We start from the raw sequence: 22,231 nt of genomic DNA on the forward strand, positions 1-22,231 counted from the left end.
CCAAGACGTCACCGCCGCGCGCCTCTCGTGTGCGTCATCGCGGCGCGCCGCGCCCGCGGGGTCTGGGAAGCTAGGGGGCCGCACGGATGGCGGCGGCGGGGCGCAACGGCGACCCCGGGCCTGCGCAGGAGCTGTTGGTGGCCTGGAATACCGTGAGCACCGGGCTGGTGCCGCCGGCCGCTCTGGGACTGGTGAGGCCGGGAGAGGGCGGCGGGGCCCCCGGGACGTCCGCCCTGGGGTTCGTTCGGCTCCCCGGGCAGCCTAGCGTCGGTTGCAGCTTCTCCTCCGCTGCGTCCCTTCCGCGCTTGTCCCCGCCTGTCCCCGCCCTCCACCTCCAGTCTGCGTTCCCCCCTCACTCCAGGCGTCCTCCCGGACCAGCGGTGCGGTGCCGCCAAAGGAGGAGGAGCTCCGGGCGGCGGTGGAGGTTTTGAGGGGCCACGGCCTGCATTCGGTCCTGGAGGAGTGGTTTGTGGAGGTGCTGCAGAACGACCTGCAGGCCAACATCTCCCTCGAGTTCTGGAATGCCATCGCCCAGCGAGAGAACCACGCAGACGAGCCCCAGTGCCTGCTGCTGCTCCTTGACGCTTTCGGCCTGTTGGAGAGCCGGCTGGATCCCTACCTGCACAGCCTGGAGCTGCTGGAGAAGTGGACTCGCCTGGGCTTGCTGATGGGCGCAGGCGCTCAGGGGCTGCGGGAGAAAGTCCACACCACGTTGCGGGGCGTCCTGTTCTTTTCCACCCCCAGAACCTTTCAGGACATGATTCAGCGCCTCTACGGTCGCTTTCTGCGGGTGTACATGCAGAGTAAGCGGAAGGGGGAAGGGGGCACAGACCCGGAGCTGGAGGGAGAGTTGGACAGCAGGTATGCCCGGCGGCGGTACTTCCGGCTTCTGCAGAGCCCGCTGTGTGCGGGATGCGGCAGCGACAAGCAGTACTGCTGGTGCCGCCAGGCCCTGGAGCGGTTCCACCAGCTCAGCCAGGCCCTGTGAGTACGCGCCTCTTCTTGACTCCGTTACCGTCCCGGGTCCAGCGGGCCCCTTGAGCGGGCTGGTGAGCTGGCTGGGGGCGGGGCATGACAAAGTTGGGGTCCCTAGGATCTCTGTGCGCTGAACTTACACGTCCTGCGCTGGACTCAGGTGTGTCTCTGCCACGCACATTAGCCCCAGGCTTCCCACTTTACCTGCACTAAGATCCTACGTGATTCCAAATTGCCTGGGCCAGGTAGATTTCGGCTCTGCCTTGTGTAGGCTCTCCAGGAAAGGGATGGCATCTCTTCTCCCCTGTAGTTGCAAAAGTGGGCTTACCTTTTTTACTCTTTACAGCGCAAGCTGGCGATTAGGCCAACGTGCTGTGCAAGCAGATTGCCTTTCCAGCCCTTTAAAGAGGAAAGGATTTTGTTGCTGTTAAAGCCAGGTTCTGACCTATGGGCCTTTTGTCCTTTGTGGTTGCTTATAATGATTTTGTCACATTGAGTGAAGCGCCAGCAGTGGTTAGGAAGGGAGTGGTCTTGTTGTTGGCAGGGGGAGGGAGGCCCTGTATGGCTTCTGCTGGGTTCATCCCAGATGAAAGATGCACAGAAATGTTCTTTCTCCTCTTTTCTTGAGCCCCTTTGCGGTTGTGGACCAGGGTCTGCACCAAAACGCCTAAGTGGGGACTTCTGTACTCACGTGGTGTATTTAGCTGTTGTTTCAGAGCCGTGTTTAGGAGATGAGGCTTTGGCCCTGAGAGCCAAACCCAGTGCTCACATGAGGAAGGCCAGTGTCTAACCCGGGCAGAGAGGCCAGCTGGGGAGGGCAGGGCTCTGTCCTCCCATCAACTTTTTCTTGAAGCCTTTGTTACCGAGGGCACTGGGTGTGGGGGAAAGGAGCGTGGTCTGCATGCTCCACAGGCAGGGCTCTCTTCCAGACACAGGCTCAGTCTGTTGGAGCGGGTCAGTGCCGAGGCTGTGACCACCACCCTGCACCAGGTGACCAGGGAGAGGATGGAGGACCGCTGCCGGGGCGAGTATGAGCGCTCCTTCTTGCGTGAGTTCCACAAGGTAAGGACAGCCCCTCAGGCCCTGTCCCTCGGGGGTTGTAGAAGAGGTTTCTGGCAAACCTGACCCCCTGGTTTTAGAAGCAGCGAAACTATGGAGACTTGGGTGAACTAGGACCTGGCTGGTGGTCAGAGCTGGCTGGGTGAAGGCTGGCCCTTCGCAGCCTTCCTTGGTGACAGTGAGAAAGAGCCTGCGACGTGTCGGTGAGGTCTGAGCAGAATCACTTGGCTGGAGGCAGTGCCTAGGTCTAGGGTGCCCCAGTGAGGGCTCTCGGGGCGCCCACCCTGTTGGGGGCATGGTCTGGGGCTCTGTTCTGGACTCACCAGAGCTGTGAAGGTGCTGGGTCCAGCCACAGGGGACCGTCCAGCCTGCTCCTATTTTTTGCCTATTCTCTTCCACCGTCTCCTGAGAATGCAGATTAGCTGTGATGGAGAATCCAAGCAAGTGTCCCTACAGCAGTAGTCTTGAGTGGGTGTGAGCCCAGAGGCCTGGCTGGGGTACCTGTGTTGTCCCCGCGTAGCAGGGCATCCAGATGTTCTCATCAGTGGCTGTATAGTTTGTGGGAGAACGTATGCATCCTGGGGTCCATGTGGCCACATTGCCTGTACACGCACGTGTGCTCGGAAGGGTCCTTACCTCTGTCTGCTGTGGCTGGTCAGGTACGTGGCCCACAGGGTGTGTCTGTCCACCGAGGCAGAGGTGAGCATTCTCTCCGTGCCCTGCATCAGGGCCACTGTTGCCAGAGAGAAGTCTGGGCACACTGATGGCAGGCCTGGGGTGCCCCCTTTGGGCCCATTATCCTGCGGATTTCGATGTGCTCCTGCTCCAGAGCAGGCGGCCTTGGGGACTGCCCAGGGCTGTGTGGCTGCTCCTGGCCTCTGTTCCACGTCAGGCTGGGGCTCAGCACCTCACCTGTGCTCTTCCAACAGTGGATCGAGAGGGTGGTGGGCTGGCTGGGCAAGGTATTCCTGCAGGACGGTCCAGCCAGGCCCGCATCCCCTGAGGCTAGCACCACGCTGCGTCGCTGGCACTGCCACGTGCAGAGGTTCTTCTACCGGATCTACGCCAGCCTGCGCATCGAGGAGCTCTTCAGCATCATCCGAGGTTGGCCCCCTGCCCTCTGGAGTAGCCCACCTCCCCGGGCCTTTGCCCTTCAGATCTGGCAGGCAATGAGGGGCGCTTGGGCAGAGCGGGGGCCCGCCAGCGTGGGCTGCCCCCAGCTCAGTGTCTGGGTCAGGGCAGTGGACAGGGCTTCTGGGAGTCCACACTCATCCTCTCAGCCTCACGTCCCTGCTCTGTCCTTCTGCACCATGGGGGGTGCGGGCACAGGAGGGCGCAAGGATGACCTGAAGCACCTAGCAGGTGTTTCTCGGGGTTACTGAGTGGAGGTGCGGCTGCTCAGCCTCTGGGCCCTGCCGACTGGAGTCCTTTGTTGCACGCACAGTGTGTGTGTGCTGGCGTGTGTGTGCAAGGGCTGGTGCTCTTCTGCAGACTTCCCGGACTCGCGGCCAGCCATCGAGGACCTCAAGTACTGTCTGGAGAGGACTGACCAGAGGCAGCAGCTGCTCCTGTCCCTCAAGGCTGCCCTGGAGACGCGCCTCCTCCATCCAGGTGCCAAAGCTGCTGCCTGAGAGTCCGGCCTCCCTGCCCCGGGGCCTGTGTAGGGCGTGGGTTTGTGCAGTCCTCAGGAGGGCCAGGGCACTCCACTTCATCCTCCCTTGAAGGGAGTCACGGGAAGTGAGGGGTGTGGCCTAGAGGCAGAGGTGATGGATGATCCTTTCAGAACAGACCACCCGGTGAGCGGGGGCTGGGATCTTGGAAAATTCTGGGGAAGGCACCCGAGAGTTGGGGGAGAAGGGGCCCGCGTCCTGCATGTCACACTGGTTTCCTGGGGAGTGCGGTCACAGTGGCGACTGGAAGCCCGCCTGGCCAGGGTGCAGCTGCTCGCTTGTGGAACCCCCACTCCTGGGTGCTGTGGGGACTACCATCCTCCCTCCTGGCCGTAGGTGTGAACACGTGCGACATCATCACCCTCTACATATCCGCCATCAAGGCCCTGCGTGTACTAGACCCATCCATGGTCATCCTGGAGGTGGCCTGTGAGCCCATTCGCCGCTACCTGAGGTGAGCGCCGCGGGCAGGCCCCGGGGAGCGGATCCGACTTGGGGCCTAGTCTCCTGGCTCCATGCACACAGCCAAGCTCCCCTGGGTCCTCTTGGGCCATGTGGCCTGGCCCCAAGGCCAAGGCTCCTTCCTCTTGCTGGTGACCTGTTGCCCAGTGCGTGGACACTGGCCCCACCGTGCACCCCTGCCCTCTATGCCTTCCCCTCCTCCCAGCCCAGAGAGGCCCCCAGACCCTGGGCTCAGCGTCTCCTGCAATGAGGCCCAGGGACTGCCGGCTGGGCTCTCAGAGAACATGTTTGACCGGGTGCCCCGCCCATGGCACAACTGCCCAGAAACCCCTCGGAATGGTGGAGGCTCAGGGCTGGGGCTGGAGCTGTCCCGACTCACATCTGCTGCCTCTCAGTGGGAAGCGCCTGGTCTCGGTTCTGTCTTGTTTTTTGTTTTTTGTTTTAAGATTTTATTTATTTTGAGAGAGAGGGAGAGTGTGTGCACCAGCAGGGGAGATGGGGAGAGGGAGAAGCAGACCCCCTGCTGAGCAGGGAGCCCAACGCAGGACTAGGTCCCAGGACCCTGGGATCATGACCTGAGCCGAAGGCAAATCCTCCACTGACTGAGCCCCCCAGGCGCCTTGGTTTTGTCTTATTATTTCATTTCTTGGTGTTCCCAGAAAATAGTGGGTTTTTATTTTAGTTTTAGTATCATTATTTTTTTTTTAAAGATTTTATTTATTTGACAGAGACACGGCAAGAGAGGGAACACAAGCAGGGGGAGTGGGAGAGGGAGAAGCAGGCTTCCCGCCAAGCAGGGAGCCCGACGTGGGGCTCGATCCCAGGACTCTGTGATCAGGACCTGAGCCGAAGGCAGATGCTTAACGACTGAGCCACCCAGGCGCCCCTCACATTGTCTTTTGAGAAGAGTCTGGTAGACTTACTTTAAGCGTGTGGCCAAAAGGCACTGACTGCCATGGGTGAGGTGGGGTATGCGGGCTAGTGAGGCGAGCAGGGAGAGGTGCTGTGAGGGCCAGCAGTACCCACATTTGGCAGGACGCGGGAGGACACGGTGCGGCAGATTGTGGCTGGGCTGACGGGGGACTCAGACGGGACAGGGGACTTGGCTGTTGAGCTGTCCAAGACCGATCCGGCGAGTCTGGAGACGGGTCAGGACAGTGAGGATGACTCTGGCGAGCCCGAGGACTGGGTCCCTGACCCCGTGGATGCTGATCCAGGTCAGTGCCCGCCAGCCCTGCCAGGCTCCGCATTGTGGGGGAGGCCCCAGTAAGGTCGGTGCTTTGGCCTAGAGTTTGTCTCCACACGTGCCCCGAGGCTCGAGGGGGTCTGCTGTCCCCGCCCAACCCAGCCTGTTCCCCAAGCACTTCTGCTGCTTGAGTGGGCCCACGGTGGCCTGAGACCCCATCCCGGTTGCTAGAAGAGCAGGTTCGCAGGCAGCCCGGGCACCACCCAACCCGCCCCTACCCTGGGATCTGAGCCTGGGCCTCACGGCGTGGCAGGGTGGGCCCTGGCTGGATGCAGATGGTGCTCCTCAGTGGCACCCTGCCCCTGTGCTGTGCAGGGAAGTCCAGCTCCAAGCGGCGCTCCTCGGACATCATCAGCCTGCTGGTCAGCATCTATGGCAGCAAGGATCTCTTCATCAACGAGTACCGCTCATTGCTGGCTGACCGCCTCCTGCACCAGTTCAGCTTCAGTCCTGAGCGGTGAGGCTTGCGAGTGGCTGCTGGGCTGCTGAAGGAAGCTGCATCGCTGATGCCAAGCAAGCACTGGCCTGTGCTCAGCCGTGGTCCCGGGGAGGCCTGGGCGGAGGTGGCCCAGGAGCTTGGGGAGCCGGGTGCCCGGGCACTCTCAGGCCTCCGCTGGGATGGAGCAGGCCCAGGGCCTGGATGGCCGGAGCTGCACTTCCCAATTCTCCTCCTGGCCTGGGGGTGTCCTTGCATCGGTGGGGGCAGGTGCCCATGCAGCCTCTGTGGGTGGGGGCACGCCACACGCCCTCAGAGATGCCTCTTTCCAGGGAGATCCGCAACGTGGAGCTGCTGAAGCTGCGCTTTGGCGAGGCTCCGATGCACTTCTGTGAGGTCATGCTGAAGGTGGGTACCCAGGGCTCCCCACCCACCTGGCCCAGCCTCACCTCCAGCGCAGTCCAGGGGCTTTTGCGACACCTAGCTCTTCCCCCCAGGACATGGCGGATTCCCGCCGCATCAATGCCAACATCCGTGAGGAGGACGAGAAGCGGCCCGCAGAGGAGCAGCCACCTTTTGGGGTCTATGCCGTCATCCTGTCCAGCGAGTTCTGGCCGCCCTTCAAGGACGAGAAGCTGGAGGTCCCCGAGGACATCAGGGAGGCCCTCGAGGTCTACTGCAAGAAGTACGAGAAGCTGAAGGTACCGTCCACACCTCCCTGTGTCAGGAACCAGGGGGCAGGCGACCCTTCCGCCCATGCTGTGCGACAAGCGGCTGTGGCCCATCCCCACAGTCCTCTCCGGACCCCTCTGCCTCGGGGTGGGAGGGCGTGGCCCACGTTCTGCTCCGTTAGGAACCCATGCCCGTGTGCACGGGGGTGCTTCCCCACACTATACTAGGAGAGGGGCTGGATGGCTAATGCCCCCCCACCCTTCTGGGCTTCCTCTTCCACTGTCTCTCCTCTGGTATCTCAGAACCAGGGGCTGGGGCGCCAGGCTTGTCCCAGGGAAAGTCAGGGAGCTGTGTCTGCTCGGTGGGTGTCTGCCTCCAGGAAATCTCGTCGCCCATGAGGCACTTGACTTCCAGGACCCTGCCCTGTCCCTGCCACTGCCCAGCTTGCTTCCTTAGAAACTGCTTTCCCAGGCCTCAGGGCACTAGAGGACCAGGACTATGCTGTTTGCTGTTGGGGCCCTGACGGCCTAGGACTCGGGCAGGAGGAGAGAGAGGGGAGCGCTGCAGGACGTGTGGGGTAGTCCGGAGCCCACCAGAGCCCGATGTGCTGAGTGCAGAGCCCACTCCCTCTGGGAGTGCAGGTGGCAGGTGTGGGCAGGTGGAGCCTGGTGTGGGCGGGGATTAACGGCACGAAGAACCCTTCCTTGCAGGGATGGCTCAGTGGAGACGTGTCTGGAGAGAGCGGGGAGCTGGGGTACCTGTCCTAGGTTTCTGGGGACTGGTGAAGCAGGTTCTGGGGCATTCGGTCTAATAAGTGAGTTGTGGGGCTTGAGGGGCTTGAGGGGCTGCTGGGTTCCCGAGCAGAGGACAAGTCTGGTAGGTGCCTAGGGAGCAGAGCCTGAGCCCTGGGACCATCTGGAGCAGCTCCAGAGACGGGCCAGCAGCCAGGGCTTGAGGAGCCCTCAGGACGGAGCCCTGGGAGGGAGACCAGTTGGCTGGGGTATGGAGGAGTTGGTGGGGGGGGTGGGCAGCAGAGCCAGGTAGTGGGAGGGACAGTGGGTTCTCCAGGTTTGCTGTTCTAGGCCAAGGAAGCTAGTTCTGGAGGGAGGAGGGCTCCCTTCCAGAGACAGGCAGGGCAGGAGCAAGGCAAGGGGTTCTGGAGTGGGGAGGCAGAACAGGGGCGGGCCGTATTCAGGGGCAGCACCGCACAAGGCTACGAGGGTCTGTGTGGCTCTCACTGGCTCCCGCTGGGCCATTTCACCACCCCGTGGTTTCTGCTCCTGACTGGTGAGGTGCTTGCTCTGGAGCCTGTCCGCGGGGCACCCCCACCTCTCCCTGGTTGAGGACATCTGTGTGCTCACTGCTTCCCCCTGCCCCTTCTGGCTGCCTTGTTGGCATGCCGCTACCACCAGGAGACCCCCCACGACCTCCCACAGGGGTCTTGCCGTGGGTCCCGGGAAGGCTCAGGCCTGATGCACCTGCCGTGATGACCAAGGTTCAGCTGCTTTGTCTTAACTCCAGCTGGATCCTAGAGTGGCGGGGGCAGGCCCCAGGGCTGTGCTGGAGCTCAGGCCTGTGGCCATAGTGTCTCTGCCTGCCGCCAAGTGCACTCTGGGCCCGAGGATCATGCTGGACACGTGTGGGTGGCTGTGCAGCCCAGAGAGTAGCCTGTGCTTTCTGCTGCTGGGCCTCACATCTGCTGGTTGGAGTGGTGGCTGTAGGGTCACGGCCTCGGAGCCAGAGGGCCTGTCCGTGGCAGCTAAAAGTCCAAAATCGAGTGATCGGTCGTAGGCCTGCACCCTCTCCAGAGCCTCCGGGGGACGACTCTTCCTGCCTCTTCCAGCTTCTGGTGGCTCCAGGCATCGTGTAACTTGTGGCCACATCAGTCACCTTCTGCCTCTTTTGTCACGTGGCATTCTCCCCGTGTCTCTCTCTCTCCACTTTCTTGTTAGAGGACACCAGCCGTATTGGGTCAAGGCCCACTCTGTTCCAGAGTGAGCTCACTGGAACAAACTGAATGAGTGATGACCTGATTTCCAGATAAGCTTACGTCCTGAGTTACTGGGGGTAGGACTTTAGCATCTCTTTGAGGGACACAATTCCACCTGCAACAGTCCACCCTCCAGCCCCCCTGAAATTCATGTCCTTCCCACATGCAAAACACATTCAAGCAACATCCCCAGAAGTCTTAACCCTTCCAGCAATGACTCCAAGTTCACAGCAACCCCAAAGTTCAGCATCTAAGTAGCAGCTGAATTGGTGCAGCTCATTCTGGCCAGGGTTCCTCTCCGGCTACGAACCTGGGAGAACGGACAGGTAGTTGCTGCTTCCACAGGGTGTTTGTGGGAAGGTGTAGGGCAGACTCCGCATTCCAAGAGGAAGACTTCTGAAGGAAGGAAGGGGTCGCAGCCCCCAGGCAAGTTCGAAAGCCAGTGGAAGAACCTGTGTGACCTCATGGTTGTGTTCCCAGCTTGCCGGCCAGGCCTCCACACCACACCCCTGCGTGCAGAGCCAGGCTCTCCCGTGGCTCCCCCTCCCTCTCAGCGCAGGCTGTTGTAAAACTCTCTGGAGCCTTGTCCATTCCTACGCACCCCCTTCCTGGACAGCCCGTCTCCATCCTGGCTCTTCTGGGGCTGCCGGTGGGCTCCCACGTCAGTGTAGGTCTCTGGTGCCCTTGGGGCTCTGTGCTGAGCACGCACGGAGCACCCCTGCGCAGTCCAGGCTCGCGTGCTGCCGCGTGCCGCCCTCCCACACTTCCCTCAGTCCGGCTGCTCACAGGGGCTCTGCCACCGCCTGGCGGGGTCGCACGTTCTCGTTTGACACCTCCCCAGCGTGGCTTTCCTGGCCACGTTCCCAACAACTTTCCCTTCGGGGCAGTGCAGCCATCACGAGCGTGCGGCTCGTGCTCCCAGCCTCCGCCCCCCCTCCGATTCCGTGGACTCCCACGTTCCTGGGTATTCGCTACAGCGGCACCCACTTCCCGGGACCAACATGTGTGCCTTTCTTGTGGCTGCCGGAACAAAGTGCCACAACGGGTCCTCAGAACAAGCTTTTCTTCTGTTCTGCAGGCAGTGTGGAGGCCAGGGTGTCAGCAGGGTGTGGGCTGGTCCTTCCTGACCCCCGGCATCGGGGAGCGGGTTTGCAGGCCTTGCTTGGTGTCTCTTGGCTGTGGCTGCGTCCCTGCAGTCTCTGCCTCTGTCCTCACCCCCCCCCCCCCGAGGACGCTGACCGTGTTCCGTCAGGGCCCCCGGCACTCCACATGACCTCACCTTAACTGGCCCCACCTGCCATGACCCCGTCTCCAGCTCAGGTCACACTCTGGGGTCCTGGGGGTTAGGACGCGGACGTGTTTCTCAGAGGCCGCGGGGGTCTGTCAGTGCCCACTGACCGGGCTGGCTGAGCGGGTGGGAGCCAGAGCCCTGTCCTGCCCTGCTGCTGACGGCCCGGCGGGGGCAGGTCAGGGAGCCCTTCGCTCCCTGGTGCAGGGCCGTGGGGCCGCCGGTGCTGACTCCGTGCTGACTCCGGCCCTCCCCAGGCCATGCGGACCCTCAGCTGGAAGCACACCCTGGGTCTGGTGACCATGGACGTGGAGCTGGCTGACCGCACCCTGTCTGTGGCGGTGACTCCCGTGCAGGCGGTGGTCCTGCTGTACTTCCAGGACCAAGGTGAGCCCACTGGCCCCTTGCCGGCCGGCCCCAGCCATGCCCCCCTGGGCCAGCCGCCCTGGTCCTGCTGACCTCCAGGAAGCCGGGGGGGATGGGCAGGGGGCGTGGCCTCGCCCCATGTGCCCAGAGCTCGCGGCCGCTCCACACAGCCAGCTGGACCCTGGAGGAGCTGAGCAAGGTGGTGAAGATGCCCGTGGCTCTCCTGCGGCGGCGCATGTCCGTGTGGCTGCAGCAGGGCGTGCTGCGTGAGGAGCCCGCCGGCACCTTCTCTGTGGTGGAGGAGGAGCGGCCCCAGGACCGGGACAGCATGGTGCTCATCGACAGCGACGAGGAGAGCGACTCGGGCATGGCCTCGCAGGCGGACCAGAAGGAGGAGGAGCTGCTGGTGCGACTGCTGGGGGGCGGCGGCCTGGCTTGGCCTCTGGTGAGGTGGCAGCCCGGCGGGTGGTGGCCCGACTGCCGGCCTGCTCTCTGTCTCCCCAGCTTTTCTGGACGTACATCCAGGCCATGCTGACCAATCTGGAGAGCCTGTCACTGGAGCGCATCTACAGTATGCTGCGCATGTTTGTGGTGACCGGCCCCGCGCTGGCCGAGATTGACCTGCAGGAGCTGCAGGGCTTCCTGCAGAAGAAGGTGCGTGACCAGCAGCTCGTCTACTCGGCCGGCGTCTACCGCCTGCCCAAGAGCTGCAGCTGAGGCGCCCCACGGGGCCCTTCCCGCACCATCCACCCCACCCGCCCCCAGCCCCTGCCCAGCCCCCCGAGTGCAGAGTAAAGCGAATGGTTCTCTGTCCTTTCCCTGTCCTGGTGGCTTTGTGGCCCATCATGAGCTTGTGGGCCAGGTTGTCCCTCCAGCCCGACCTCTCCACCCCCACTCAGCAGGACCTGGCTCCCTGGGAGCAGGTGAGGGGAGACATGAGTGGCCGGGCCCAGTCCTGGCCTGCATACCTGTGTTTGAGCTCCAGACCCAGAGCCCTGGCACATGGGTGTCCCTAGGCCACACCAGCTGGGGAAGGCCCACCTCTGAGCCTGAAGCTCAGGCAGGAGCACACCGGAGGCCTCCAGCCCCAAGCCTCACTCTGGCCTTTGGAAGGAGCCTTTGGGTCACCCGCCCTCTTCCTGGCCTGAGGCTCCAGGGCTGTTGCTGGGACACGTGGGCGCCACTGGGATGTGTGAGATGGGCAGGCAGCTGAGCGTCCCCTGATGGACCAAGAACTCCCCACGTCCGCAGCAGGAGGGGCTGGCTATTTGTGGCTCACAGTGAAGCTGGTTTCTGTGCCCTCAGGCACGTGGTCGGAGCACGCCGGGGCCTCAGTGCTCAGAGTACGGTTGAAGAACCCTGTGAAACCAGTCTTCCCAGTGCGGCTGGGGGGCCAGCAGTGTCCAGAGCCCACACAGGGCTGTGCAAGGGGTTTTGGGGGCCTGGCACTGCCCCAGCCCTGAGGCCCCAGGAGGCAGGGAAGGGTGTAGGCTCCACCCAGGCCAGTGCTGGGAGCTCCCTCTAGGTGGTGGCGCTGTCCTCCCAGGCAACAGAGGCCCTTTGGAAAGAGCCTCCACTTCTGCTCCCACCTGCCCGGGGTGCCTTCCCAGGCCTGGAGCCATGCCTATTGCCCCTACACACTCTTGGGTCCCCCCGCCCCCAGCTGTCTTCCAGTGCCTACCCCCACTTCTCCACTTGGGCCTGTTGCTCGGGGCCCTGCGGCCAGCCCTGTTCTGGGACTTCCCTTTCCTACCCCAGAGTGTTCTGTTCGCCACGGGCTTGGGGGACAACGTGGTGGGAACAGGTGTGTAGCCGTAGCAGCTGACCCCTCCCTCTCCTGGACTCTGCCCACCACTGAGGCTGCTGAGCCGTGGTCACTAGAAGAGGGGCCTCCCGCTTTCCTCCGGGTTCTGGTGGGGGCCCAGGAGGAGGCTCTGACAGCCCACATTCCCTCCAGGCGGAAGGCCGTCTGGCACTGGGCTGAGTGTACCTTTGTCGTCCTAACCAGGGTGCAAACCTGCTAGACCGGCCTGGCAGGGGGCTGCGTCCGGTTCTGGGCACGGCACTCCTGCTTCTCGTCCCTTCCGACTTGGTTTGTGGATGAATGTGGTAAAAAAGCTGTGTCTTGGGTCACAGCATTACTCATCAGGCCAGAAACCGCTGGCTGGTCCCTGAGGGCTCCCCTAGGAGGGGCCACCCCTGTCTGGAGTCAGGGAGGTCCCCAGCGAGCAGGGGTCAGCTGGGACCCCTCTGCACGCTTGCCCCTGGCGCCCTGCGGGGTCAGCTGTGCAGTGGGGCACTTCCTCCTGCTGCCTGGGTGGTTTGCTTGGCTGGGTCCTTAGGGGAGGAGGGAGGAGGCCTCAGGGTGGAGAGGCAGTGCAGGAGACCAGGGAGGAGGCTGAGGTTAACTCTAAAGATGCCATCCTGCAGGTGAGTGCCTCAGGCGGCGCTTGTCGGGTGGCAGGAAGATGCCCCAGGAAGCAGCCCTCAGAGGGTCAGCTGGGCTCCCACTTGAAGGACACCTAAGCTGGAGCCTCAGATGCAACCTGCAGCCGCTTCTGAGCCAGGCCCACCCGGAGGATGTGCTGGGGAGACCTGTGGGCAGTGCCCACCTCTCCTGGGGGGTTGAAGAACCCCTGGAGGTTCCTTCGGACCTGAGCATTGCTGGGGCGTGGGTGTGGGTGTGGGTGTGGGTGTGGGCGGGACCCTCCCCAGGACGGCCCGCGTGAGGGAGGGCAGTGAGCACAGGTCCATGCCTTGCCCCCCCTCGGCCCCTGCTTGTCCCAGCCCCGGGGATCCTGAGAGAGGAACCCAGGCCTGTGCTGCGCACTCTGGGCCCCCCGGGGTTTCCGGGCCACTGTCTCCACCTTCCCAGGGGCCTAGGCATGGGCTCCACCCCCTTCCCCACAAAGCACCGCCCCACCAGGCTGGGGCAGCCCCATCCTTGCCTTGGCCTTGGGTCCGGCAGGGCACTCAGAAGTGGCTCCCAGGCCCCTCTCCACCCTACCTACCCCACTCCGGGGCTGCCTGCCCAGGGCTCCTCCACTCGGGCACCGAGCTCAAGTGAAGCTCCAGCCAAAGCCCTGCCCCCACCCGCTCTGCTTCAGGGCCCCACTGTGAGGTCAGCGCCTTCCGATGGGTTCCGTGCGGAGGTGTGTGGTGGGGCTGGGGGCTGGACATGGCCCCCTGTCCCCAGCCTGACTCCTGCCTGGTCGGCAGCCCCCTTGGCCTCCTATGTTTGTCCCTTTTGCTCATCCCTGCTGCAGGTGCCTCCTCCTGCCCCCGAACCCCGCCCCTGCGAGGGCCCCTCCCGTACCCTTCTGGTGGCCGCCAGGGAGAGGGGCGGCCCTGGGGGTCCTCCGCTGGCCGGTGACGAGGGCCCCTCGGCCGCACGGGCCCTGTCTCTGCAGCTGGGACGTACTGCGAGTGCAGCCTCGGCCTCAGCCGCGAGGCCCTCATTGCCCTGCTCGTGGTGCTGGCGGGCATAGGCGCCAGTTGCCTCTGCGGCCTGGTCATCGTGGCAGTCGGTGTCATGAGAGCCAAGAGGTGCATGAGCCCGGGGCTGGGGGGCGGCTGGGGGCCGCAGGGCCGTGCTGGGCGACGGGGGGTTACCGGGAGCCGGGATGCTGTTTCCCAGGCTGGGCTGTGGAGAGGCGGGCGGTGGGGGCGCGTCTGGGCTCCGTTGCTCTGGGACTCACACCTCCCCTTGTCCCTCCAGTGAGCCATGCCCCAGACACATGAGCAGCAGGTGAGTAACCTCGGGAAGCCCACAGGTGAGCCGCGCCCCTGCCTCCTGCCCCTGGGAGGTGCGGGGGGTCACAGATGGGTCACGAGCACTGGCCGGAGGCCCGGGCCCGCCCTCTCGAGGCCTGTGCTGGTGGCCAGCCAGCCTGACCCGGCCCCTGTCGTGCAGGTTGGTGGGGCACTACGGAGTCCAGGAAGATCGCATGGACCTGCACTCCGTGCAAGTGGAGTCCCATGTCATGGACCCCGACCTGGAGGTCTCCATGCTGCCACCCCTGGACGAACAAGGCCTCCTGGCCATTCCCATGGACCCTATGGCCCCAAACATGACTGTGGAGGGGGAGCTCCCTCTCAGCCCCCCAACCTGAGTAGGGCTGCAGGCAGCCTGGGGGAGGGGAATTAAACAGTATTCAGTGCTTCTGCCCTGTCCTCCCTGCAGGCTCGTCCTCGAGCCGCGGTGCAGCTGTGCCACGGGCTGGGGAGGGGTTTGTGTGCACCCAGGTCACCTCCTTGATCTTGGGTGGGGGGAGGAGGTACCCACTGTCCACCCTCCAGGGCAGGGAGCCACAGCCCTGGTACTTCCACCTCCTCTTGCCGAGGCCTCAGCCTGGTCCCTCCCCTCATCTTCCTGCTGCTGTGTCCCATGAAGTTGGCGGGGCGCCGGGGGCCTCTGCCCCCCCCACCCCAGGAAACCCCAGGACAGGATGTGCGACTCTGATGACTCCAGAGGGAGCAGTGTTTGACAGGAGAACTTGGGCTGGTGTCTGTGCCCTACCCACACTGTCTCCTTGAGGTTCTAGGACAGTCCTTACAGGGCCAGGTGGGGCAGACATGACTGTCCCCCTGCCTCGTACCCCCTCCACCCTCCAGTCTACCCCCTGGGCTCAGGCCCCCATCATGTGCTCCTGACCCCACCAATTATCCACTATGGGGATGGGACCATCCCTATACGGGGGGGCACTGTGTGTGTGCTGGGGTCACTTTGCTGGGCAGGAGATGGGCAGAGACCGGGGAGAGCAGCAGGGCTCACGGAGTCCCATTCCGTGCGTGGCATCGATGAGTTTGGTGGGTGTGGGTGTTGTCCAGCGCTCAGGCCTCCGCGGGGCGCAGGGTGGTAGGCACGTCGGGAGGAGGGGCGAGGCGTCTTGTCAGCGCCGCAGCTGGCCCAGAGCCAAAAGCAGCCCAGCTCCGGGACAGGTGGTTGGCAGTGCAGGACGCTGGCTGGCTGCCCAGCCCCCGCCCCAGGTGCGGGACTGGCCATGGAACAGGAACTGCCGGCACTCGGGCCGGAGACTTAGTATTTGTGCAGACGCGGCAGAGACGCACTGGCTGCGTGGATGCACGAGCAGCGGGCTCCTAGCGCTGCTCCATGAGGAGCCCCTTCTTTCTCTCGCGGCGGCCGCCGCCGATGTTGCTCCTGCTGCTGTCGCCGTGGCCACTCTGGGCCCAGTCGTCCACCGCGGCCACCTTCTCGGGAACCCCAGCCACCCCGGACTGCCCCGAGGCGTGCGAGTGCGCGCCGGGCGGCCTGGTCAACTGCTCGGGGCGCGCTCTGCCCGCCGTGCCCGCGGACCTGAGCCGGCGCGTGCGCGCGCTGCTGCTGGACCACAACCGTGTGCGCGCGCTGCCGCCCGGGGCCTTCGTGGGCGCTGGCACGCTGCTGCGCCTGGACCTGCGCGAGAACGGGCTGCGCTGGGTGCACGCGCGGGCCTTCCGGAGCTTGGGCGCGCTGCAGCGGCTCGACCTCAGCGGCAACCAGCTGGAGGCGCTGGCGCCCCGCACCTTCTCGCCCCTGCGCGCGCTCCGCTCCCTCTCGCGGGCAGGCAATCGGCTGGCGCGCCTGGAACCCGCGGCGCTGGGCGCGCTCCCGCTGCTGCACGCGCTCAGCCTGCAGGACAACGAGCTGTCCGCGCTCGCGCCGGGCCTCCTGGCCCGCCTGCCCGCTCTCCACGCGCTGCACCTGCGCGGCAACCCCTGGACCTGCGGCTGCGCGCTGCGTCCGCTCTGCTCCTGGCTGCGCAGGCACCCGAGGCGGGCGCCAGGTGAGCCCTCCGGGCGAGGGTGGACGGGCCGGGACCCACGGCCACCGTCGCCTGACTCTGCACCTGTGTCCCGCAGAGACCGAGACGCTGCTCTGCGTGTTGCCAGGGCGCCAGACGCTCAGCCCCTTGACCGCCTTCCCGGACGCCGCCTTCAGCCACTGTCCGCAGCCACTCGCTCCGCGGGACCTGGCCGTGGTCTACGTGCTCGGGCCCATCTCGTTCCTCGCCAGCCTGGCCGCCTGCCTGGCGCTGGGCTCCGTGCTCACCGCCTGCCGCACGCACCGCCCTCAGCCGCCTGGGGAGACCGCGGGACTCTGGCCCTGGGAGCCCCGCCGCCGCTGCTCAGGCCTGAGCGGGCCTTGGATGTTCTCGAATCTTCCCCCGTCCCCTGCCCTTCTTCACAGTCCCTGCACGCGTCAACAAGCAACACAGACAGACATTTTCGTGACATTCCTTTAGACATCACCACTGCACAAACCGGGTCAGGGGCAGTGCGCGCCGGGCCCCCGGGCGGAGGGGCAGCGCGCGGCTGCGCACGGGCCGCACGGGGAAGGCACGCGCTCGACACTGGAAGGGCTGGGCCTGTACAAGTTGGCGGGCAGGGCTGAGGACAGTCCGGAGCCAGCGCGTGGGGGAAAGCCTATCTTGGGCTGCAGGCTGGAGGAGGCAAACGGCTGGCTCAGCCCTCGCGGAGACCGGAGGAAAGGGTCAGAGGCAGCGGAGAACCCCAGCGCGCTCCTGGGAGGCAGCTGCCCACTGAGGGTCAGAGTCTGCCGTTGGGGACGGGCAGGGCCAGCTGGATGGATGGGGGTCAAGCCGAGAAGGGACGAGGGTAAGAAAAGGAGAGGGATGGAGCCGAGGCTGCCAAGCCAAGAGCAGGCGCTGGAGGAGGGGGTGGCCCAGCTAGTTGGGCCTCGCATCCCCACTGTGGCTCTGGTAGTGGCCGGGGAAGGCTGGGGCTTCAGTCTCTGCTCCAAGCCCCTCCGGGGCCAGGTTAGCCCCTCTCCCCCACTGCTTAGAGACCCCAGGGCCCTGCCTCTGCCGGAGTGCCCTGCGGCCCTGCCCAGCCAGCTCAGCTCTGGCCTGTCCTCAGCCGCTCTGGTCCGAGCCTCGGTCCAGCAGGGGCTGCCCGCCCGGCAGCAGGGCGGACAGACAGATGGGAGGCCCAGGGTGGGCAGTCTTGGGCGGGTGGGCTTCCCTCAGGCCTTCCCGAGCAGCAGGACCCATCAGTGTCCTTGGCCGGGCTAACTGGGCAGGTGGGCGCCTCCGGGGGCCTCACACCACGGTGCTGACCGAGGGATCTGAGAGGTTGAGCGTGCCCGTGATATCAGTGGGATGGTACTGCTGCAAAATAGAAATACACAGACAAGGCAGCCCGTTAGCCCCCATGCTCGGGGGCACGCGCAGGGCCGGGACGGGTGGACCGGCCAGCCGGCCGACCGGCGGGCGGGCGGGCGCGGCCTGGGGGAGGCTGGGGGGGTGCTCCTCCCCCTGACCCCGTCGTGCTCCGGGACTCTGCGTGGGCCGGGCCGCTGTCCCGTCCATCTGTCTGTCTGTCTGCGGGGGAGGGGGGCAGAGGAGGGCGGGCAGGGCGTCTCAGCTCTCCCTATGACGGGCACACATCTGCAGCTGGCCCTCCTCCCTCTCAATAGCGCGTCGCGGCAGCACTGTGTCTTTTTGGTTTTGCAAAGCGCCGCGTCCACCCCCGGTGCTCTATAAATAAGAACCAACAATCAATACCCGCTGGCCCCGCTGGCTGCCAGGGACCCCAGCCCTGGGCGCCCAGTGCTGCCCTGGCCCAGACCGGCCACAGGACAGGGGCAGAGGATCTTAGCAGCCGGATCGACCCCACCCCTCCCAACAGAGCCCCCCACCCAGGCCTCCCTCCAAGCAGGCGCCCAGCCCGAAACAGGATGGGAACTAGGCTGCCCTCCCCCGCCCAGACCCTCCAGCTGGCAGCACCCCAGTCACCCCTACAGGGCAGGGCCAGCCCCAGATGCCACATGGTGTCAGGGCTGCCCTGGGAGATGGTCCCTGGTGCCTACAGAGGCTCGGGTAAAGAGTCTATTGGGATTGTGTCCCCAGAAAGGCACCTCGAAGGTCTCTGAGTTGCACCTGGACCAGCTAAGGAGCGTGCAGCTTTTCTTTGGGTAGGGGTATTATTGGGGGGGGGGGGATCAAGGACACCCTCACAAAGCAGCCTATCACCTGTGTAACTTTTGTGCTCCTCCCTAAAAGTGTCGTCTACAAGGATAACCTCTCCCCAGGCCTTCCCCACCACTCTCCTCTCTGGTCTTGGATCTGTTCCTGAACCCCTTGGCAGGGCCCCTGGCTCAGCCCACTTTCTCGGGCCTGTGCTCCCAGCTCCCAGTCCCTCACTCTTCACCTACCCTCCCAGTGCCAAGCCCCTCCTGGGAAGCAGAGCAGCCAGGCCACATGGGCCCCTCTGGGGGCACCCTGATAGCTTCACCCTGGCCTCGGATCATTCTGTGCCAAGCTCTGTCCATGTCCTGGAGATCTGCCTCCTTTCCAGTGGGCTCTGTGTGTGTGTGTGTGGGGGGGGCGGTGTGCAAATTCCTGTTTCCACCTTGGAGCATAAGCCCCTGCAGGATGGAAGCCAAGCTGGCCCCTGGACGGCAGGGAGGCCAAGGACAGTGCTAACTCTGGGCTGCCCCCTCCCCACCTTGGACCGGGGTGCCCCTAGCAAGCCTGGTCCATTTGAAGGGCTTTTATCCCAAGTGTGCATGCATGTGGTGTGGTGACAAGCTGCCCAGGGTAGGAGGCCCTGCTCTGACGCCCTGTGGGGAAGCGCTGGAGGGTCGGGAGCTGAGGCGCTGCCCTCCTCCCTCAAGGCCTCTCCTTCCTGCGCCTCTGTCTGGGAGCCTCAGTGACTCCGGCTCTGCCTGGGGTGGGCTCCACCCCTCTGGGGCCACCCAGTCCCCTGTGGCAGTCCCCTGTGGCTGGGGGCCTGTCCCAGTTCCAGGCCCCGGCCGTCCACCCAGATGGAGCCAGGCCCGGCCCCCAGCCCCGGCCCACACAGAGACCACATGGAGGGGATGCAACAGGCATGGCTCTGGTGAGACGCGTGACACAGGTGTCTGGGTGGCGGGGCTGGCGGCCAGACAGATGGGCGGATGGGACACCACAGCCACCCCCACGGATGTCGCGAGGGGGAGCGAGGGCAGTGGGCTCCTCTGGGAGAGGCTGGAGGAACGGATGTGACAGAGGTGGCGTGGCCTCCACAGGTGAGGAGTCCAGGACAGACCGTCTCTGGTCTCCCAGGGGCCCTGGGCTCAGAGGCTGACTGGCTGACCAACGACATGACACAGCTTCAAGATGGCGCATGGCGTCATGGCATATGGGGGGCAGACCAACGCAGAGACACATGGGGAAAGAGGACCCAGTGAGGGCCGTGGGAGAAAGGACCGAGAAAGGTCTAGAGAGAGAGTGAAGACCTCATGTGCTGGGCAAATAGAGATGAGGGCAGAAGGGCCACAGCGGTCAGAGGTGGGGGTGGATGGGATGATGAGGGAGAGGGGGAGGGCACGCCTGAGGCACGGGACACAGACACGGGGGCGGGGCGAGATCAGAGTCGGAGACGTGGGACTGGGCGTTCTTCCCCTTACCGTGTCTTTGGAGGACCTACGTCTCTTGAAGCTGGAAGCCAAGGTGGAGGTGATAGCCCTAAATGTGGCTTTCTTTTTAGGGTCGGGCTCTGCTCTACCACTCTTTCTATCCTAAAATGAATATGTATAAGTGATTAGACAGCTAAGGGCGGCGGCCACACCTGCCCTCGCCTGCTCCTCGGGGGCTGCTGCCCAGCCTGGCCGGCCACTCAGGCCCTCGCTCCTGCCTGCCTCGCTGTGCTGGACAGACGGACCAGCAGCTGGACGTATGCAGGCAGCCCCTGCTCCTGTACCCGTCTTGGGCCTGACCTTGCTTGTGCTGGGGTGGGGCTTGGGGGGTCCCGTCCGGCCCTCTTCCTGGGAGGTCAGTCTGGCTCCCTGGCTCCTGGGTGACCCTGGATTACAGGTGTCCCAAGGAGGAGGGTCCCCCAAGCCCTGGAGGAGTTGCCCTCGGACCCTGCCAGCCATTCTGTCCCCTGAGGGGGACGCCAAGATTCAGGAAGGGGCTGAGGGGCCAAAGGCAGGCGGCAAGATGAATTGGAGAGATAGATGGAGGTGGCTTCCAGACCCTGGCCTGGGGTCTGGTGGCCAGGATGGCCCTGTGCCAGCCAGTGAGAGCAGTGACCAGGTCCCAAGAACAAGAATAGGCAGATGAGAGGTGTGGGGGCTCCAGCAACCCGTCCCCCCATGGCCCTCCCTCTCTGGACACCAACTTCATCCCCGGACCCAGGCTCTGGGGAGGCACCCAGAGAAAGAGAAGAGATGAAGGAAGCCAGAACTGGGCCGTGGGGCATGAGCCCACGGGCCTGCACAGGCCCCACTGCCTGCCCTATGCCAGGTGGGCAGCCTGTTTCCTGCTGGCAGCGAGTTCCCACAGACACGGCCTGGGGTGCCAAGCAGGGCCAGCTGGCCCGATTCAAGGTGGAATTATGGAGCAGAGGACAGAGCAGGGCAGCAGGGAAGGGGGTCCCTGGCGGGTGCCGAGGAGAGGCATGGGGCGGCGAGGGCAGAATTTGTCTTGGACTCACGTGCTACACCCAGGTGGGTCCCTGTCTTACCCTGCCTCAGTTTGCCTTCCTATGGAATGGGCGCCGGCGGGCGACTCTGGAGACAGAGGGGCCAGGCGGAGGCTTGGAGCTGGGCTTTGCAGGGGGCAGCCACCTGCAGGTGGCCCCCCAGCAACGCTGCCCCTGGTTGGGGCTCCTAGCTCCAGTCCTGCCCACATGGGCTCCTGGGAGCCTGAGCCGGTGCTTCGGCCTGCGGGAATGGAGGAGGGCCGGGGCCAGGCCGGGCCGTGGGCACCAGGCCTCGGAGGCTGGCCTGTCCTACCTGCAGGTTCTTTCTCCACACGTTCACGGCTGCAAACGCTAGCTGCATCTGCTTCCGGCGAGCGTCCTTGTGTCGCTTGTAGGCGATCTCAATGAAGATCAGGAAGATCCCGGCCACGATGCCCCCAGCCACCAGCATGAAGACCCCTGTGGGCCAGGACCCAGCACCTCAGCTGTCGGCTGGCCAGTCTGCAGGCCCCCTGGAGAACCCCACCGGTGTCAGCAGGGGCATTGAGGGAAACGGGGAGACCTACCTGCCATGTTCTCAAAGGTGAGGGTAGCAGGGGCATTGCTGCGAGAGTCACACTCCTGGTACCGCACCCACGTCTTGTCCAGATCTTCCATGAAGCCGTTTTCATGGGACCTGGGAGGGAGCGTCCTGGAGTGGGCGGGGCCCCGGGATGGGGCCTGGGCCGTTGGGGGAGGCGGGGTCTGTGTGCCTAGGGGAGGGGTCTGGCTCTGGGGAGGGGTCGGCCTCTGGTGGGAGCCTCTTGGAGAGGGATGGAGGGCAGTAGGCAGCGGGTGAGGCAGACTCACTTGAGGATGGACAGGGAGACGTTCTGCTTCCAGGGGCTGTCCTTGCGCATGCCGATGCCAAAGCCCGAGCGGAAGAACAGCTCGCCAGTGGTCACTAGGTCGCATTTCTGCGAGGCCTCGAACTCCAGCACCGCCGAGTCCCAGATGAAGGCGTGAAGCTTGCTGTGGGCAGGGGCAGGGGTCACAGGCGCCCTGCACAACCAGGCTGCCCGCAGTCTGCACCTCCTGCCCACCTGGAAACCTTACCTCTGTCTCCATCCCATGGTTCCCATCCAGCCTGGACACTCTCACTTTTCCTGTAGGGGTGGATGCCCCTCCCTGCCTATCCCCCCTCACTTGTCCCGCCCACCCGTCCCCCCCCACTTGTCCTGCCAGTGCCCCCCCACGCGACTTGTCCTGCCCACTCCTCCCCCTCACTTGTCCTGCCAGTCCCCCCCACGCGACTTGTCCCGCCCACTCCTCCCCCTCACTTGTCCTGTCCGTCCCCCCCTACTGTCCTGTCCGACCCCCTCACCGGTCCCGCCCGCCCCCCCTCACTTGTCCCGCCCACCCGTCCCCCCCACTTGTCCTGCCAGTGCCCCCCACCCGACTTGTCCCGCCCGCTCCTCCCCCTCACTTGTCCTGTCCGTCCCCCCATACTGTCCTGTCCGTCCCCCTCACCGGTCCCGCCCGCCCCCCCCTCACTCGCCCCCCCACTTGTCCCGCCCACCCATCCCCCCACTTGTCCTGCCAGCCCCCCCACCCGACTTGTCCCGCCCACTCCTCCCCCTCACTTGTCCTGTCCGTCCCC

At 64.8% G+C, this 22,231-nt stretch overlaps 4 protein-coding genes across 13 annotated transcripts in view; 3 read left to right on the forward strand and 1 right to left on the reverse strand.

Annotated features, from left to right (window-relative positions):
• The first annotated feature begins 15 nt into the window (after positions 1-15).
• On the forward strand, positions 16-12,366 carry ANAPC2 (anaphase promoting complex subunit 2). 4 transcript variants are annotated; one of them, XM_035015384.1, is made up of 14 exons: positions 16-191; positions 362-984; positions 1,905-2,037; positions 2,964-3,138; positions 3,526-3,645; positions 4,041-4,158; positions 5,202-5,383; positions 5,728-5,869; positions 6,181-6,256; positions 6,346-6,549; positions 10,056-10,185; positions 10,335-10,570; positions 10,669-10,818; positions 12,173-12,366. In XM_035015384.1, exons 1-14 carry the CDS (start codon positions 87-89, stop codon positions 12,266-12,268), a joined length of 2,490 nt encoding a protein of 829 aa, XP_034871275.1. In that variant the 5' UTR covers positions 16-86; the 3' UTR covers positions 12,269-12,366. The 4 variants fall into 4 exon arrangements, with proteins under 4 accessions (XP_034871275.1, XP_034871279.1, XP_034871276.1 ...); XM_035015388.1 differs by lacking the exon at positions 10,335-10,570 and having other exon boundaries at positions 12,173-12,189; XM_035015385.1 differs by lacking the exon at positions 12,173-12,366 and having other exon boundaries at positions 10,669-12,149.
• A 141-nt stretch (positions 12,367-12,507) lies between these two features.
• TMEM210 (transmembrane protein 210) lies at positions 12,508-14,436 on the forward strand. Its single transcript, XM_035015389.1, has 4 exons — positions 12,508-13,430; positions 13,575-13,710; positions 13,883-13,912; positions 14,078-14,436. The coding sequence occupies exons 1-4, from the start codon at positions 13,343-13,345 to the stop codon at positions 14,274-14,276; spliced, it is 453 nt and encodes a 150-aa protein (XP_034871280.1). The 5' UTR covers positions 12,508-13,342; the 3' UTR covers positions 14,277-14,436.
• An 841-nt stretch (positions 14,437-15,277) lies between these two features.
• LRRC26 (leucine rich repeat containing 26) lies at positions 15,278-16,409 on the forward strand. The gene is made up of 2 exons (XM_035016553.1): positions 15,278-15,950; positions 16,027-16,409. Exons 1-2 carry the CDS (start codon positions 15,278-15,280, stop codon positions 16,407-16,409), a joined length of 1,056 nt encoding a protein of 351 aa, XP_034872444.1.
• A 28-nt stretch (positions 16,410-16,437) lies between these two features.
• Positions 16,438-22,231, reverse strand: part of GRIN1 (glutamate ionotropic receptor NMDA type subunit 1) — a 23,760-nt gene continuing 17,966 nt past the window's right edge. For 2 of the 7 annotated variants that reach the window (XM_035016625.1, XM_035016624.1), the window contains 5 exons: positions 21,442-21,603; positions 21,159-21,268; positions 20,906-21,051; positions 19,577-19,687; positions 16,438-17,294 (listed from right to left, as the gene is read on the reverse strand). In XM_035016625.1, coding sequence (XP_034872516.1) covers positions 17,226-17,294; positions 19,577-19,687; positions 20,906-21,051; positions 21,159-21,268; positions 21,442-21,603 — 598 coding nt within the window. In that variant the 3' untranslated portion in view covers positions 16,438-17,225. Of the gene's footprint in view, positions 17,295-17,494; positions 17,664-19,576; positions 19,688-20,905; positions 21,052-21,158; positions 21,269-21,441; positions 21,604-22,231 lie in introns of those variants that run through there. The other 5 variants (XM_035016629.1, XM_035016623.1, XM_035016628.1 and 2 more) reach the window with 3 other exon arrangements.

Source organism: Mirounga leonina, unplaced genomic scaffold (genome assembly GCF_011800145.1).
Source record: "Mirounga leonina isolate KUSES-001 unplaced genomic scaffold, KU_Mleo_1.0 Mir_170, whole genome shotgun sequence".
Classification (NCBI taxonomy): domain Eukaryota; kingdom Metazoa; phylum Chordata; class Mammalia; order Carnivora; family Phocidae; genus Mirounga; species Mirounga leonina.